This window comes from Gekko japonicus, unplaced genomic scaffold, assembly GCF_001447785.1.
Source record: "Gekko japonicus isolate JY-2015 unplaced genomic scaffold, Gekko_japonicus_V1.1 scaffold806, whole genome shotgun sequence".
Classification (NCBI taxonomy): domain Eukaryota; kingdom Metazoa; phylum Chordata; class Lepidosauria; order Squamata; family Gekkonidae; genus Gekko; species Gekko japonicus.
Genome location: NW_015160234.1, coordinates 660,300 through 679,532, shown reverse-complemented (window position 1 = coordinate 679,532; position 19,233 = coordinate 660,300). Strand labels below are relative to the sequence as shown.

General features: G+C 42.6%; 1 protein-coding gene across 1 annotated transcript in view; it reads right to left on the bottom strand.

Moving 5' to 3' along the window:
- The window catches only part of COL9A1 (collagen, type IX, alpha 1), a 140,607-nt gene that overhangs the window by 18,315 nt on the left and 103,059 nt on the right, over positions 1-19,233 (bottom strand). Inside the window, exons 30-35 of the mRNA XM_015412655.1 lie at positions 16,331-16,384; positions 15,538-15,609; positions 5,143-5,178; positions 5,005-5,049; positions 4,313-4,345; positions 963-1,109 (exon numbers count right to left, since the gene is read on the bottom strand). Of these exons, the coding sequence (XP_015268141.1) occupies positions 963-1,109; positions 4,313-4,345; positions 5,005-5,049; positions 5,143-5,178; positions 15,538-15,609; positions 16,331-16,384 (387 nt within the window). The remainder of the gene's footprint in view (positions 1-962; positions 1,110-4,312; positions 4,346-5,004; positions 5,050-5,142; positions 5,179-15,537; positions 15,610-16,330; positions 16,385-19,233) is intronic.

The following is a 19,233-nucleotide window of genomic DNA, read 5'->3' as shown; positions in this document are numbered from 1 at the left end:
GAATTTTTCCGGTTTCTTTCCGGGCCTTCACATCTCTAGCTGTTGCTTCCAGGTTTTCACTGGAAGTGACATCACACATCACCCCAACATGTCTCTGCCTCCAACCCTTCTTCTGGTTGCCAGGTCTGGCAACCCTAATTTAATTAATTATGTTAGCTATCCAGACTTTCGAATTACAAAGTGAAAGCATTTGTAAACAACAGTACTATTGATAGTATCTTGGATTCTTATGAATTTATACTATGAAGGGTCAGAAAGATCTACTCCCCCCCCCCAAAAAAAGCAGTTGGATTAACTATGGAAACTGCCATCTCAGGTCATTTGGAGGATGTCCAACATACATTCTCCAAACAGCAAAATAGCCATAGCCAAGATGACACCAAGATCTTATCTACAGCTCAGATTCTTTTGAGGATGTATATTTATTTTATTTATTTAGGTGAATAATATCCCCCTGTTCTACTTTCCAGAGTAGATACAGCACCTGTTGTATATAAGTACTCTGAAGAATTCAAGACTGATATGTACTCCCTTATTTTAGCTGAGAGACAGGCAGGTAAAATGGCAACTTAGGGATGTAAACTTTCTGCAACCAGGATAAAAATGGTATTACACCCAAGAACACAGGATCAGATGCTATGGTCAGTGACCCAGAGTAGCAGTGGCAGGAACATCCAACTTGTTACACCATTCTTTCCCTCCCCCTCAACAGCAACCATGCCTAAAAATATTATGACTTCCTGTTTATTCTTTCATACCCTTCCCTACCATTTTGCTTCCACTTTTACAAATAATAATTAACAGATTGTTGCTGCCTGCACTGTATGGATTAAAAAGCTGCTGGTTTCAAAAAGATGAGAGGTATCCTTCCATCTGTATTTTTATTTCTAACACAGCCATCAGCTTTGTCATGTGATAGGTCAATGACATAAATACATGAGTAAAAGGAAGTTGTTACTCACAGCTGGACCCTGGCTTCCTGGTAACCCTGTAGCACCTTGTTCCCCTTGCATACCACGAGGTCCAGGTGGCCCACGTAATCCTTCTATACCAGGCAAACCACGACTGCCTTCAGGCCCACGTGACCCAGGCTCACCAGGATTCCCAACCTAAAAATGACATGCACTGAGCATATTACTCTTTGCTGAGAATGGCAACTCTTCCACAGTGTTCTAAGTATCCCACTGTAACATGGGTGGATCCTACCCCCTATCCCACACTCCACTGAGAAAAGACTATTTATTAAAATATTTATATCCCACCTTTCCTTTTGGCTCCAGTGTGAAGCCTTCCTTCAATCTATGGATACTTTCTCCAGTGTAAGTGGCTCTTTGAACCTCTTTTGTTGGAGGAAGTCTCCTTAAGCTGGAGGAAGGCTTCTTGGAGAATATTTGGATCCACCCCACAGTCTGCTTTACACAAATTGCTCAGAGTTCTATGGCATTTACTGTGGGGAATGAATTATTTGTGGTCTGGTATGGTTTTACATTTGGTCCTGTATTTTGCTGAGTGGTAATACAGTGTGTGGGAAATTGAAAGGCTATTCAGTAAATGAAGATAATTTGCTTGTCTCTTTTTAATTTGGCTGCCATGACATCTAGGGTTGCCAGATCTGGGTTGGAAAATACCTGGAGACTTTGGGGGTGGATCCAAGAGAGGGCAGGGTTTGGCGAAGGGAGGGGCCTCAGCATGGGACAATGCCATAGAGTCCACCCTTCAAAGCAGCCATTTTCTCCAGGGGAGTTGATCTCTGTCAGCTGGAGATCAATTGTAAAAGTGGGAGATCTCCAGGCCCCACCTGGAGGCTGGCAACCCTAATGATGTATCAGCATTCAAATACGTTCTGATCCTTTAACTAACATTCAGAACAGATCTAGTAATTAGAAGAAAATGAAGAGTGTAGTAATGGCCTCATCTGAGGTGTCAGTTTCAGTTTTCTTTTCTTTTGTTGGCAAAGCCGGAGTTACTATAATGGAGAGCTGCACATATGCCTTACAGTAAGAGAACAGATAAGAAAGAGGCAACTGCACAGCAAGTGGCATTTGCTTTCACATTTCCCCACAGGCACCTTCATAGTGATATATAACTTAAGCAATATGATTCCCTGAAGCAATTCTAAACTTTTGCAAAAATCCTATGACTATATTAAATATTTAAAAACAGCTTAACTACGAAGAAGACCATAAACCATGACAGCTTTTAAGCTCTCAATTTTTGTATTATATAAATATAATTGTGAAGGAAATAAATATTAGAGCTAGAAACTGACGATGCAAATGTTTGCAAATGGCTGCCTTGTAGGGATAGGGGGAAATAACTTGAACTATTTCTGCGTCTCAGAGAAACACAAAACTCTGAAGCCAGGACTTCTAATCACAGTATTTTGTATTCCTGGAGTAAAAAAAACCCAGTAAAGATACTGCAAAGATGCTATTGTTACTATTCAGTGTGGAAAATAATGGAAATCAAACAAGTTCACAAGGAACCTTCACTTGTGTTTCCAAGCCTCAAATAATTCTACACTGCCTGAAGCTAAATTTCCTGAATTATATACAACCATATACAACTGAATTATATACAACTGTTGGTATACTGCAAAAAGGGAGTCTCTGTTTTATAAACTGATGCTACTGTGTAGGACAATAGGAGTCATTAGTGACAAATGTGAGTCACTGGTGACAAAAGCATAATTGTAGTTATTTTGAATTAAAGTTTTTTTAAAAAAAAAAACCTGAGCAACATTTATGTTTAATACCTGCATAATGCACTTGTGGCACCTATGCAGTGACCCTTCCCACCCATGAAATATTCAGAGGTTGTAGTCCCCAGCAGTCACATAGGGAGGAGCCTATTCCCACATTACATGCAAACAGGGCTTATATCTTCATGGGCCTAATGCCTGCTGCTCTGGCACCTTCCACTTATGTTAAGAACATAAGCATAAGAGATGCCAATGTTGGATCAGGCCAAAGGCCCATCCAGTCCAACACTCTGTATCACACAGTGGCCAGAAATACCAGTGCCATCAGGAGGTCCACCAGTGGGGCCAGGACATTAGAAGCCCTCCCACTGTTGACCCCCCCAAGCACCAAGATGACAGAGCATCACTTGCCCCAGAGTCCCTATCTATACCTTGTGGCTAATAGCCACTGATGGACCTCTGCTCCATGTTCCCCCAGTGGCTGCCACTGATGCTTTACCTTGCCCTGGCTCTCGTCCCCACTGAGCCTGAGAGAGCTGCCGGCATGGCCCCCACATGCTGGCGCATCCAGTTTTCTGCCTGGGAGCCAATCTCCCACATTGCTGCCTTGTGTATACAACTGGACTTTACACTCCACACCCAATCTACACTCTTCCTCTGGAACATAAGAGCATAGAACCAGTGAATGCAAGCATAGCTCTATGCATACATTCCAATGAACATGTGTATCTTGGGGGGGGGTGGAGCTTTCCACTGCAATCCCACTCCTCCCTGCAATGTGTTCATTAAGCACACTTAAAACATCTGAAAAGGTCTACTCAGAGTGGAAGCACCTGACAGAGACGTACTTATAAAGCATCATAAAAAGGAGTCAATCTCAACAGCCCATAAGTATGAACACATTCGATGCCATTTCAGATGCTCAATGAGAAGATGGTCCATTAACCTGAGCTGAATCTGGGCCACTCTTTCTTGCTCATTGCTGCCTCCTAAAACTATTACATTTCTATCATTGCGGAAGTCCCTTTTTAATTTTTCACTCTCTCCAAATCCTGTAATCTTTGTTTGTCGCATGAACCCATGGCTAAGTCCCTTTTTCTTTCTATAGCGTCAAGCACACACTACATATATATAAAAACAATGAAACCCCTTGCTGTTTTTAATAGAAAAAAAAAGAAAGTTGAGTTACTATGTTGGCTAAATTCTGCATCCACATTCAGGGAGTGTACTGTGTGACATGCATAGAAGGTGCACAAGCCTGTATATACGACCTGTTCAAAAATGCAATTCACAGACTCGGCTCTATTGGGAAGTCTGCAAGCTCTCTCCTGCCTTCTCACACTATTAATTTACCTCTCTTTACTTGCACCCCCTCCATCCCCAGACAGCGGGGGTGGGGGGCTCATGTTTCTGACTTTGAGAAACCCTCCAGCAATTTACAGCTTTAAAATAAAAATTAATGATGAATCACATTTGCCTTAACTTCCTTGCTTGAGGACCTAAATATTTAAGCTCCATTTGTGAAGCCAAACAACCATCTTCTTGTTTGAAATATTCTGCTGATTTATTATGCCTTTGATTTTCTGTAACAATGTAGTTCATCATACTTACAGATCCTTTAGAGCCTGGCAAACCCATGTCGCCCTAACAAAACAAGATAGACTATGTCAAGATGGTATGTGAACATGTTGTTTTAAATATAAAGGATTTAATATCATTCTCTAAATAGTTAATCTAAGACCCTCTGTTAGAAGAACGGAGTATTACTGGCATGCGTAAAGACGTACCAAAAAAAGATGAAAAGGTATAATAAGAAATTCATATTATACTGTTTACTTTAAAACAACAAAATGCTGAAAACAAAGAGTATTCATTTACCATGAGTACCTCCTATCGTAAGGTATTTATATCCACTATTCAAGATCCAATTCGGAATCAACCACAACATTCTTGCTTTTATAGGGGTTGGAGTTCTCCTCCAATGCAAGGAGTATCTTGCTTGTGGAAGTGATATGCCCCATTGGTACAAGGCTACCTGTGCCAGTGCAATGTTAGATGCAGCCCAGCATCTTCTACAATAAATATGGCCATGAAAACTTAATATAAATTTATTCTCTATTAATTTACCTACTATTTCAGATTTCTTATTTAGCACTTAGTAACATCATGAGATAACCAGTTCATTTTGCATCAATAAGTATTATGATCTTTTGGTCCCATATCATGGGGGGAAACCTTCCAATTTTGTCAGTTTTAGATGTATGTAAAGCTTCACACTCTATGAAATGGAAAGTAGATCTTACAAGGTCTCCTTTTCCTCCTGGCTCCCCTTCTCCACCAGCAGAACCCTGCATTAGAACAAGAGGTAGGTAAAATGTATTTTTTTTAACAGAATCCTAACAATATTGGAAATACAATAAACAACCCATATCTATACTTACATGTTCTCCTTTGGGTCCCGGTTCACCAACTATACCCTATATGGGATTTTAAAAGAAGATTACTTTTAAAAAATAAAATAAAAAATTATTAACAAATAATGTAAATTCTGTTTTCGTTCATTTATACCACACCTTTCTCATTGAGAAGGCGGGTTACAAAATTTTAACAAACAATTCTATTGGATAGCATGTTAAACATAGCCCAAACCATTAAACTGCAAAGCCTGGATTTACTTTTAGAAAGCAGTGTCCATAGGGCAAGGCCAGGCAGTTGTCCTAGGGGCCAACTCACTTGGGTCATCTACCATAGGCCCACTGCACAATGTAGCCCAAGAGACTTTACCTAAAAATGCCTTTGTGGAATATTACCTATTGTTTTCAAGTTTCAAAGATGCATGAACTGCCATTATTTCTAACCTAGACTGTAGGAAAAAATAGTGCAAAAAGGTCTTTAAAAAACAAACAAACAAAAAAACACCTTAAATTGGGGGGTGAGGTATAAGTAGCACGGTGGGTTGGGAATGTTTAAAACCTCCTTCTATATTTATTCAATACAGAGAAACACAAAATTGGATTTTGATAGGCTATAATAGATGCATCTGCTAATAATGTAAATGCAGGTGGCCGTTTTGTGATACTAGACATTGGTTAAATCAGATGAACATGCACCTTGACATGATTTGGAAATAGTGCATTTTTACTGAAATCTTACAGGGGCAGGAGAGAAGAGGTAAGGAAGGGAAGATTATGTATGGAGTTAAATATGGTCATGATTGAGTAGTTACTTTGTATGCATACAAAAGGTGGGGTCCAGGGGGTTAACAATGTCCTTGGCTCCAAGGCCCAAGAATCCTATCTACAAAAGCAAACTATATATAATTTTAAAATCAAGTACATTCTTCTTCTCTATCTATATTCATAGTTATTATAAAGCTCCATATGTATTGTTTTGATGCACACAAGGTTCCCTCCAAAAGCCACTTTCCCGTTCATGTCCATGAACATTTTTTTGCTATCAAGTTGCAGCTGACTTATGTCAACCCATAGTTTTTCAAGACAAGAGACATGGTTTGCCATTGCCTGCCTCTGTATAACCACTCTGGTATTCCTTAGTGGTCTCCCATCCAAATATTAACCAGGACTAATCCTGCTTAGCTTCTGAGATCTGATGAGATTGGGCTGGCCTGGGCTTTCCAGGTCATGGACCATACAGGTCCCTTTAAGCACCTGGAGCTGTCCCTTGTACTGAAGTGAAATGGGTTGAAATGGCTTTGTGTGCATGAGAATCACTGGATACTATAACCTCCTCATTCAGAACTATTTAATAAACACAGAGTGAAAAATAAAGAAATAAAAGCAATATTGCATTTTTAAATGAATTCAGATACAACTCGTGCTGTATCAGTAAAGAGGTGAAAAGTGTATATACTGCATTAAAGAGGCAGAGAAAAGAACCAAGGATGAAGGACAGAAAGGAAGAAGTGAAGAAGGGCAATGTTTCCTGCTGCTACTGCTGCACAAGTAATCCTATCCAAGGCTGAGGCTTGGGAAACTGTGTCTCTCCTCCCCACAAGAGTTCAAGGTTTCCTCCTGTAGCTTCAGCCTTCTGTCCTCACAGCCTGCTTTCCAGGTTGGCATCTGTCTCTTTAAGGCAGTTCAGATCTTCACAGATTTGAAGGCAGAAGGGCCGAGAAGCAAATGTACATTTCCAGGTAGAATAAAAATATGTAATTTTGTGAATAGGTGCTCCCCTGCCAGCCTTTTCAATGTAAATTTAGCACTCACTCTCGACTACCTCAGCACTGTCTCCTTGTCTTGTGTCCGGAGTTCCTGATCTCCGTTTATCCCACTGCCTTGAAGGGTACAGCATGACTCATTCATGTGATCCATTTGGCTTGGTTTACCAGTCCATTTTCTCAAGATACCTCTGGGACAAACTTGGTATTTGTGGCTGCCAGCTTTCCATCTGCTGAGGAATAATCTATTTTTTACAGCTGCATAACATATCTAACATACAAAGCCTTCTTTTACAACTGCTTCATGTCAGGAACAGCTTCTTCCCTTGAATTTCTGTCATACAGCTCTTAAAGGCAAACTTTCCCAATAATCTAAGAACTATTTTCATGAGACAAAATTGAGAAGGCTTCCTATTATTATCTTTGATTTTAAAAAAGGACTTTACGTTGCACCCTCTCATACCGCCATGCAAAGCAGAGTTAGACCTTTCCAAGATCACTGACCCTCCTTCTGACGGCACTGCCATGATCTTCTTCCTCCTCCTTTCTTCTGTTCCCCCATTATTTTCTGCTTCCAACTTTAAATAGGATGGTGTTTTACTGTAGCACAGCATTTCTGAGCTCTTTATAGTGAACAAACACACACTTCATACAAGACTGCTTTCATGTATGCTGCTTAGTTCTCTTGGGCTTTGCACATGGCAAAAATGCCTATGGATCAGGGAGAAGCCAGAAATTGAAGCAAAATAAATGAAAATATCCAGTACTTCCTACTAGCTAACATTTATGGAAGATATAACGCTTAAACTAACAGTGACAGTGCTTTTATATAATGTACTCTGTGCTTCAGCCGACAGAATAGGTATACTGCAGCAGGGTGAGAATGTTGGCAAAGGGACTGCTGCAACACTGGGCTAAACTGAGATTCAGCTCATAATATCAGTCTAGGAAAGGGCCATCATTCCCCTGCTGGACATGCCCTTGATCTCTTCCAGCACTCTCCACTTGGCATTTCAGCACACACACAGAGAGGCAGGGATCACACACAGATGGCTCAGCAGGTATGCCATTACCATACCTGGTTCCTTTCAGCAGCCCTGAGGAGGGACCATGGCTCAGCGGCAGAGCATCTGTTTGGCATGCAGAAGATATAGGTTCAATCCCCAGCAGCTCCAGTTTAAAGGATCAGGTAGAAGATGATGTGAAAGACCTCTGCCTAAGACCCTGGCGAGATGCTGCCAGCTTGAACTGACAATACTGACCATGATGGAACAATGTTCTGATTCAGGATAAGGAAGCGTCATGTGTGTTTATGTGACGGACAACGGACCAGAAAGGGGGAGCCCCTCCACACACATATGCAGACAGCAAGGAACAGACATGCCTTATTTGTAGATCTGATCATTATACATGCAATAGACTGAGGTGGCAGAATACTGAGGTGGTGGAACGGACTGTACTACCTCAAGCTACAGGTAGAACATACCATTTTCCCCCCATGCCAAAAATTCCCTTCAAGAAGAAAATAAAAACCCTAGCCCATCAGAGAGAAAGGTTTCAGCCATTCCTACCCTCTGCTGTATTAATTCTCTGAATGTTATCTAATTCTTGTACTTGCAAGGATTTTGTCCTCACTCATTGGAGTATCCCAGTATATTACCCCTGTAAAGAAAAATGGTTCCTTGCTCTGGTTTGTAAAGTAAAATCTTTGGTTCAGGATGCAAAGAGGCCTACAGGAATTTTCCCAGAGAGACGGCTAGAGACAGCTCTGTAGATAGAGCACAGTCACCTCGCTAAGCTAAATTGTTTTCAGCTGTGGTCTCAGGGAGTATCAACCATCCTGGTGCTTCCAATTAACACATTCCAAGCACTTGCAACCATAGACACCTGTATGGGGGCAGGGCTGGACCTAGCTGCAGTATGGTTTCGCTTCTCTCCCCCTTGCACTTGTCTATCCTGGGATGTCACCTGCCCAGCAACACAGGGAGTTACATCACCTATTTGGTTTCTGATTGGTTCAAAGGCCTAGGACTGGTCAGAGACCCTTTTCCTATAAATCTAGTTAGCATTCACACTATGGTGTAGAGCCTGAAGACTATTTGACATGGCATTGTCAATAGTCCCAGAGCACCCGGAATGGCATCCCGTTTGATTCCTGCCTGGACTGGCAAAAGTTGTGAACATCTTCTCTTGCTGAAACTGACTGCCTCTGCTGAATGCTGAACCTGGAAATGGCAAATTGAACTTTGTCTTTATATGTTTAGTTCTGCTGGAAAAGCTTAGGTTTGATTATTTTATTCCTTCACTGTCTAGTCTTGTTTTTATATATTTTTCCACCTTAAATAAATAATTATATTTTTACTCTGTCATAGTTCTTGCCTTCAGTTAACCTCAAAGGCTAATCCAGAGCCTTGACTCTTGACTACCTACCAGTTAACTGTTTTGTCTTGGAAACTCAGACTACAGTCCCACTCTGCAGGGCTGTCTTTTCTTGTTTAGCTCTCCTGGCTGTTAGGATATACTGAAAGACCTGGTGGCAACCTACCAAGACTCAGGAGAGTTTTAGACTCTCTCTGGTATTTTGTAACTTTGTTTTGCAATGCACTCCCCTTGCACCAAACGTTCCTGACCCGGATGGGACTGGCACTTTTGACAACCCCCCTCCACCTTGAGTTTGAAGTGGTACAGTCCATTCTACTATTTCAGAACTTTACCATTCATTCTGCTGCATATGTGGAGCAATCCTTACACAAGCTACATCTAGGGGTATCTACAGTACAAAATTGCATTGGTTTTATTCTAGTGACACTGTCATAACTTCAAAGAATACTGGAATCTATAATTTCATTAACAGCAATGAGAATGCCATTAGAGATCCTTAGCCTCCTTGCAGAACTACAGTTCCCAGAATTCCCTAATGAGATAGAATTACTATTAAAATAGCTGAAGTTTGCACTACAAATTTGTCCCCCAGACACAGCCATCAAGAATAATCTATTTGTAACTGATGTACAGCCAGCTTTATGCCCACAGAGTTTGCACAGCCATGCTATGCAGGGGTTTGGGCGAAGGAGCAATGTCAAAACATCAGCTGCATTTTCAATATCGAGACAACACTGGTTCCTTCATTGCAGTTGGACCATTACTTTGATTTTGGGGCACTGCTTCCTACAAAAACACAACTATGAGAAAAACAGAGAAGCCTGCCATGGAACAATGAGCCTCCTGCTTTTGCGGCCTGACTGGGACTGCAAAAAAAGGATAGGTATCAAGCACCTGGCAGGTTTTGGAAGTTGGTGATATGCTGTGTTCATCCTGTTGGTTGGCCACAAGTGTTTATGGGCCTGAGTAAGGGAATCTGATTTGTAAAACCTTGCAGACAGTTCAGAAAATTTAGAGGAAATGTCAGCATTGGTACTTCTGACACAATTCCCTCTTCCAGCAATGCTTCTTGTTGAGTCCCATGTTGCTATTGTCACATCATGAGAACTTCCTGCTTCCACATTTAAAACACAGTTACCTTACAAATTTAAGTGGAGAAAACAGGACTTAGAACAGGGTGGGACATGCAGTATTTTCTCCATACTATTTAGTGGGCTGATGGCAATTTGTTTTCGATGTGGAATGAGGAAGAGTTCACACTGATATGCAAAGCGGCTTGGGCTCAGAATGTCTTGTTATGCATACAGCTCAAATTGTAGTTATTAACTCTTTATTAGGATAGTAGATTGTCCAGATCATGAGCTGGATCCAGCGATCCATCAGATTATGATGCTGTTGGGAATGATTCTTCCCTGCCCTCCCCATACCTCCACAACACTGCCATCTGGCCTAGGAAGGTTGATTCCTGGGTTTGTGGAACCTACATGGAATCATAGCAGAGCTGTGCTAACAACGGAGGAAGAGTGATTTTGCCCCCTTCCTCCACCTCTCTACAGCCAATAAGCCCACATGGCTATTACTCCACATGGGTCCTGCACACCCCTGGAATCAACACTCTCAGGGTTGGATAGTTGGGGGGAGGAGAAAATGGGGAAGAGTCCTGGTCTTTGTGCAAGTAGATTGCTGTATCCAACCCAATGGTTGTAACAAAATGCATAAGCAAAGCATAAGAAATGTAATTTTAAAAATATCATTAAAACCATCTCACCACATATACAACTAAAAAGCAATTGGTGCTCCTATGCAGCTGCTAGCACAAAGACAGCAAACGTTTCTAAAACGTTCGTATAACAAACAAAAAAACCCTTGATTTTTGCTGGACTCACCAGTGGTCACTCCCAGTGAGAAAATGTTCCAAATATTAAATGGGCACTGATTGGCACTGGCATAAATAGAGTGAAGGATGTTCCACAGCCTCCTTACCCTCAAGCAGTATTGCAGGATATTATGGGATGTTCCTGTACTGAGTGCCTAAATCCTATAAACTTTCATGTAAATTCATGAAATTTCAACAATGACATACTGGACATATTCCAAATAGTATGAAATGCTAAAAATGTGCAGAGTGAGTGTGTGCATCAGATGCTTCAGTTTTCAGTTTTAATTTATGCATCCCTTTAGCAATAGGCGATGACCTCTGGACTCACCCAGGGCTGCTTTGAAGCTACAGGGCTCAGAATACAGTGAAAAGGAAAGATTTCCCCCTTTGGCTTCTTGGCAGTGGCTGAGGGCCACAGTGGCTGGCCCTGGCCATAGCTTGGGCAGCCAACTGGGTGCCTGGGCCTTCTGGGGAGGCATAAGAAGCAAGAGTTCATTCTGGCTCACCCCTCCTTACGTAGGGAACTGTGACCCAGGATGACACCTCAGTTGGCTCCTGATTCCTGGATCATCAGACCTCAGAGACCACGGTGCTCCATTACCTCGCTCCATTCAGGGAGAAGGGCTTGGCCCCCAAAACCATGGCCATTCACCTAGCAGCTATCTCTTTCCACAGCAAAGCCCTTTGCTTTGCCAATCCCTGTAATTCCTTTATTGCTTGGCAGGTCATCAAAGGCTGGAGCTCCCCCTCACCATCTGATACTGATACCTGGAGGCCCATCACTCTTACTGTCCTTAAAGGGCTTCTCAGGCAGTTGCTCACAATTTGTTGGTCTGAGTTCAAGGTCACCTTGTTATGGGCTTCCTTCATTCTGGCCTTCTACAGGGGCCTTGCAGAGCAGTCATAACCTCACGCTGGGATGCCTTGGGGGCAAGGCCTTAATTGTTAGGATGTTGCCACAAGGGAGTTGGCTCTCCACATGGTCTTACAGCAGTCTGAAATGGCACCTTCGGGTAACTGCACAGCAACAGCCATAAGGCCTCATATCACTGGACCCCTCCTCATCCAGGTAGATGGGACCTTCCTCACCAGGTTCCAGTTTACCAGCATACTGCAGACTGGGCTGGCCACCCTAAAACTTCATCCCAGGGATTCTGGGGTGAACACATTTTGCACTGGGGCTCCCACAGAGTCAGCAGGGCTTAGGCTCTCTCTGTCTCACAGCCAGGCCATTGTCACTGGAGATCCAGGGCCTTTAAGTCCTACATTCACTCCACCTCTACTCCACTGGCTGACTCCCTTTCTCTCGGGTCTGACAGGGCAGCACAGCACGTGGATAGTGGCTGACAGCATCATACATTGGGCTGGGATCTACATGGCTTCATCCTGCTAGGGGACAGCATTGGGGTTGGAGGAGCCACTCTCAATAACTTGGATTGGGAGCAGGGGGATGTGCTGGGAGGAGTTCATTACCACCATCACCTCCCAAAGTCATCCTTTGGGGGCCTCCAGATGTCTGGGTCATCCAGCTGGACAAAAAGGACCTCACTAGAGAGAGAGGGGTGAATTTATCAGCAGCCACGGACATGGATTGCCACTTCATTGTTTCCTGGTCCTGAAGGCACAGCTCTTCTGGTTGGAGTTACCGGAGGGGTGCAAATGACACAGGGCTGCCTCCCCAGCCAGGATCAATATGGTGGGCAGAAAGTCATCAGGGTGACCAAGCAGGTGATGGAGGCAGTGGGTAGCTTGATTATATGGCACCCGGACATCTCCTTCAGACAGGTGGCCCTCTCTTGTGTGGATAGTGTACACCTCTCAGAATGGGGTCAAGATGTGTGGCTGTATGGCATTTAGAATGCCCTCCTTTCATGGGTGCAGTCATAGGACATTTGGGCATCAGGCCAGATCCAAATTTGAGGAGGCTGAGCCTGTGTGCCAGCCTCCCCTGGTCTGGGGACCCCATAAAGGGTCTTGAGGGTGGGGCAATTCTGCATCATGCCCAACTTGGGGGTTGGTGCCCAGTTCTCACCTCAGGTGGCAAGGGAACCATGCAGTGGTGTACACCCATGTTGCCATCCTCCAGTGCACCCCCATTGGCCAACAGGCAGGTCATCTGATGCTGGATCCATGCCCTATGGTTTGCCAGTGCTCCTACAACTGTATTAAATAAAAGGCTGTGGCCATTTTCTCTCCAAGTCAGCATGGTTTGCTGGTTATTCTTCCTTCACCTTATTCCCTCCCTCTCTCTCTCACACACACACACACACACACACACCCGTCTGCAGGTGTGGGAACCATAACAGATACAACTATCTAGGTTGAAGACAAGCTACTGGGGTTGAATTACACCAGTCTCTGCACTTTCAGCCTATGCTAGCAAGAATACGAGCACTTGGGTCTGTACTTCCACTGTAAAGGATCAGTTCAACATTCCCTTAGTGCCAAAGCAGTTGTGACAGTGGGAGACTATTGCAGGAATAATTTCTATTAATGATTGCTATTAATAACATTTTGAGATGATAATAGGCATTATATACTCTATCCTAAGTTTACAGAAGGCCATATGGTTACTGCAAATTAATAACATTTTGAGATGATAATAGGCAAATATTCCAGACATTGAAGTAGGCATTATATACATAAGTTTACTGGTTACTGCAGAAATCACAGATATGATGAAGTGTGCAAAACAATGCTAGTTAAATGCTAAATGTCAACCACTATTGATTGAGAGACAACTTTTTCCAAGTTATGTATTAGTAAGTGATTCCTCTGGGATCTCACAGCACATTGCCAGTTCAGCTAAAGCCATAATGATGTATGTTGCTTGTCAGAACATCAAAATGCAGACAAGGGAAAAGAGAACAGTTCAAGAAACTAATAGCTGAAGTTAAGAAGCCTTTTTTGAGAAAGAGGATCTCACTGACTACTGACTACCCTGAAGTTGGTGACTGAGCTTCTGCTAATATGAAAACAGGTACTAAAAATGATCTGGAAGATGGAGTACAACAGAGATGGAGGACTTTTATCCTCCTAAATACCAACAGAATTATGCTGAAATCAAAATTTGCAAGCTTTCTGCAAAGGTCCAAGTGGTATTAATAGTCATGCAATAGGCGATGAAAAAATGAGATGCAGAAAAATCATAGTCATATGCTGACATGGGATGGCTCTCAAAGACCATGGAAGTTGTGGTGTGGAGAGCTGCATTAGACAGCCAGATTTGTATGTTGGGTTCAGAATGATGGAATAGGCAAAAAATTATTGTATTACTTCTTTTTTAAAACTTCAATAAACATATAAAGAGGAACTTTTTAAAATGATATTTTTATTCTGAATTGTTTTAAGGGATACATATGAAGAGGAATTTTTGATGACCAAAAATGTGAGCCAGTTTGGTGTAGTGGTTAAGTGTGCGGACTCTAATCTGAGAGAACTGGGTTTGATTCCCCACTCCTCCACTTGCACCTGGCTGGATGGCCTTGGGCAAGCTGTAGCTCTGATAAGAGCTGTTCTTGAAAGAGAGCAGTTTCTGTCAGAGCTCTCTCAGCCCCACCTACCTCACAGGCAATGTTCCCTCTAAGCTGTGGAGTCTTGTGAGCAAAAATCCTACTTTGTGAGCTCCTGGTATTGAAGCTGTGAGCGAGCTATTTGGCTGCTGCATCAGTTTGCTCTGGAGCCCTCCTTCCTGAGCGGAGACAAGAATGAGTGAGCTGGAGGCTAAAAAACTATGAGCTGGCTCACACTAACTCAGCTTAGAGGGAACACTGCTCACAGGGTGTCTGTTGTGGGGAGGGGAAGGGAAAGGAGTTTGTAAGCCGCTCTGAGACACCTTTGGGTAGTGAATGACCCAATGCTCCCGCTAAGCTGTGGAGTCCTGTGAACAAAAATTCTACTTTGTGAGCTACTGGCATTAAAGTTGTGAGTGAGTGATTTGGCAACTGCATAAATTAGCTTGCTCTGGAGCCATCCTCCCTGAGCTAAAACAAAAATCTGTGATCTGGAGGCTAAAAATCTGTGAGCTAGCTCACACTAACTCAGCTTAGAGGGAACACTGCTCACAGGGTGTCTGTTGTGGGGAGGGGAAGGGAAAGGAGTTTGTAAGCCGCTCTGAGACACCTTTGGGTAGTGAAGGGCGGGACATAAATCCAACCTCTTCTCTTCTTCTTCTAAAGCAGAGGGAGAAGGGGGGGGGATCCAAGGGGACAATTTTGTTGGTGGCACCACAATAGCTTTCAGGGACACTGGAACATAAAACTATAAGCTATAACCAGCTAGCACTATTTTGTTTCATAAGTGGACTCAATAATTTTGGGACGAAAATAGTTATTCATGGTGAGAAGATAATTACAGGAGTGAGGTGCATCAATTCCTACTGGCAAATGTTTTACTTACCCTGTCGCCTGTAGCACCAGGCAGTCCTGGAGGTCCAGGTAAACCTGGGAGGCCTAGGTCACCCTCGGCACCCTGTGCAAAGAATCAAAATGGCCGAGTCTTAGAATACTTTTTAGACTGAACAAAGTGATAGTTAATAGCCAGCCTCTGTGAATCAGGTTCTGGACTTCCAATGAATTTGTAATGGTGACTGTTTCCCTTTGATTTAAATGGTAGACCATACTGAACTGTCTCTGGCACTTCACTATGGCAGTCAGAAAACAGCCGTTTCTTGCTTTTATAGCTGGTGTACTAAAAATACTATCATCCCTCTCCCCTAGGGTGCGAGCATTCCTCTCTAACAGTGAGCTCTTTCAGACCCCAAATATTCAGGCTGCCTTCTAGCAGACACCATGCAAATAACGTTTGAATCATTTGAAAGAAACTATTCATGTTCACTACCTATTAATGCCAAGTAAAAGTGGGAGGGGGGGAGCTAGCCTTTGAGTATTTCTGCTTTTGACAATGAACAGCACCACCAAACAGGTAAACAACCTCTCTAAATGCCATATACAAAGAGAGACTTCCGATTTTTCTTCTTCATAGGAGTGCATAAAAACAGCATGCGCCAAAAAGAGCTTCCTGGGATTCTAATAAGAAAAATGTGATTATAGTGGAGACCCCAGCTGGGATAAGGAAAGCTAACAGCAGCCCTATTCATGTGCCTCTTTGACTCCTTTTATAGATGAATAAGAGCCATTAGCACTTGGAAGAATAAATATAAACCTAATAGAAAGAGGCACTGGCTCCTTACCATTTTACCTGGTATGCCTGGTGGACCTCCAGGACCTGGCTCTCCTCTGCTACCCTTTTAAGAAACAAGAGGACACTGTTATAGCATAGGAGCATTTTCTTCTGAAAGTAAATTAAAACAAAACATATTTTTATTAATGTTTGGTTATACAAATATTACTGATCTCAACAACAGAAAAAATGTGCTAAATGTCAAGCCGCAGAAAGAAGTTTAAAACCTGTATCATGAAAGCAAACACACAGTATATAATAGTTGATATTTATGACAGTTTCCAAAGAAAACATTACTATACAAATTATTTTTACAATTTGTTTAATAACTCCAAGAACAACTCACAACAAACAATGCACGCAAAGGAACAAGATTAGTGGAGGTCAAATACAAAAACTCCCCATCTACAAAACACACACTTGAAACCCAGAGTACAGCAAGTCTCCTTCGAGAAGGTCCAGCATTTATGTGAACTTTCCAGACTAAAATACATGAGAGACCTGAATGACCAATTTGTTCTTCAGATGACTAAATCCACACATATCTGCCCAATCACAGTAAGGGAGATATGTGTGCAAGCTAGTACAGAAGTGGATATACAGATGCGGAACACTTCTGCAGAGAATTGCCAAATTCCCCCTGGCCACCAGCAGGGGATGGTGTGGTAGGGTTGCCAGATCCAGGCTGGGAACCTCCTGGAGATTCGGGGGTGGAGCCTGGGGAGGACAAGGACCTCAATGGGGTACAATGCCACAGAGTCCACCCTCCAAAGCATCCATTTTCTCCAGGGGAACTGATCTCTGCAGTCTGGAAATGAGCTGTAATTCTGAGGGGTCCCCAGGTCCCACCTGAAGGCTGACATCCCTCCTTCTGCATCACACAGCTCTTCTGGGCCTCACTGAATTGGATGGCTGCATCATTTGACGTAGATACGCACCTGTGGCTAGTTGTAGCATATCCAACATGGTTAGAATGCCAGATTAAGACCAACCCTAACCTGGGTTCAAATCCCTACTGAGCCAAAAAGCCCACAGGGTGTCCTTCAGCCAATCAGTATCTCTCCACCTAACCTACTTTATAGATTTGTTCTGTGGGTAAAATAGAAACCATAAATATGTTTGCTGCCCTAAGCCCTTAGAGGAAGGGTATTATAAAAATAGATATAGTTAATTGCATTCAATTATAGCAGGATTACCACATCTTGAAAATATTAGGGTGGGGGTTTTTTTAGCGCATACAGAAGTCTCCTCCCATGAAAAGATGTTCATAAAGCCACCATGTATTGACTACCACCTCACAAGTAAATGTGTGAATGGACCTTTTAAAATCTTGGAATATTGTAAAGGTGTACTTCTTTTTGTATGACTGGTCTAAGGACTGTAGAAATAAATTGAACTTGAACTTGTGAATAGACCTTGTGCTATCTATCCAACATGAGTTCTGAGTAAAACTTTTCATAAAAAGTATATCCAGAGGCAGATCTACTGCAAAACTAATGAAACTTAAGCTTCAGGGTCCCCAATCCCAGGGAGCCCCTGAAGCATTTTTTTAGTGATTTTTTCAACAAAAATCAATGGAGTTTTTAAAGTGTTTGTTAAAATAAGGCTATTTTAGTGACAGACTCATACGTCAGTGGGTTGAAGTACCTAATATTGACCTTAGAATGGAGTATGCTCAGTGTTGTAGCTTCCCCTAAAGTAGGCTGGTTGTTCCCAGCAGCCTAGCAGTTCAGCCTGGCCCAGGAAGAAGCAACAGCACCATTAGGGTAAGGAAAGGCCTTCACAGATCTTGTTGTTTCAAGGCTTGCTTTGGATTGCTGCAGGTAAATTATTATTATTTAGAGCTGTTGCAATACATGTTTTTAGTATTCTGTTTGTTAATGCTTCTGAGGAGTTTGGTCTGGCCTAGGAAGAAGCTGCACCATAAGGGGAGGGAAAGGCCTGCACAGATCTTGTTGTTTCAAGGCCTGCTTTGGATTACTTCAAGTAAATATTGGTAATCTGTGCAAGTACTAGAGAGCTTTTAAAACAAAGGTGAAGTGGGATTCAGGATCCAAGTGAGAAGAACTGCAGCCTCCAGATACAGCCTGGAAATCTTATCTGATGTTCCAGTATTGTGAGGTTAACCTGGACTTACAATGTATGTATTACTTATGTGTTTAGACTTTTTGTACTGTGTATCTTTGTGGATGCTGAAGATATTTGTAGCCAATAATATCCTTAAAAAGCCTTGCTATGAAGTAATAGCAACTGGACTGGGATGAACAAGGACTCCAATGAAAACCTCCATGCTTTTGTTTATATAGTTTATTGTAATGTTAAATTATATCTGTTGCATTGCCTCATTTATGTTTGTGTTTAAGTGTGTTATTCATAAATACATGTAGTTGCAATAGAACTAATAACAATAACAACTTTATGGCTGTAATGGTAGCGGTCAAAACCCCAAGAGGAATAGCAATGAGTTCCAGAAAGTACAAAACCGCAAACTCAAGGAGAAACAATTTGATGAAATTTCTGAATGTCAAAAATTATCAAACTATTTTACAATATCAAGTCAAACTTTGTCAATACCTACAGCTGAAACAAGCCAAGCAAGCACCAGTGAAGCCAGTGATAGTGCACAAACCACAGGAGCTCTTTCTAGCAATCATCCAGAGGTCATTTCCTGCAGGAGCGCACAGGAGCGGAGCTCCGGCAGTAAAGAGCCCAGGGGGGCGGGCACATGCAACAAACCCCACCCCCTGCTCTCAGCAGCCCTCAGTCAGAGCAAGAAGCAGCCAGGTAAGTTGCAGAGCTCCCCCCAGCCCCCCGGTCTAAAAGAAGTCCAGTGGCACCTTTAAGACCAAGTTTTATTCAGGCACAAGCTCTCCCTCCTCTGCAAGGACAGATCTGCACGTTCCCCCCCCCAAA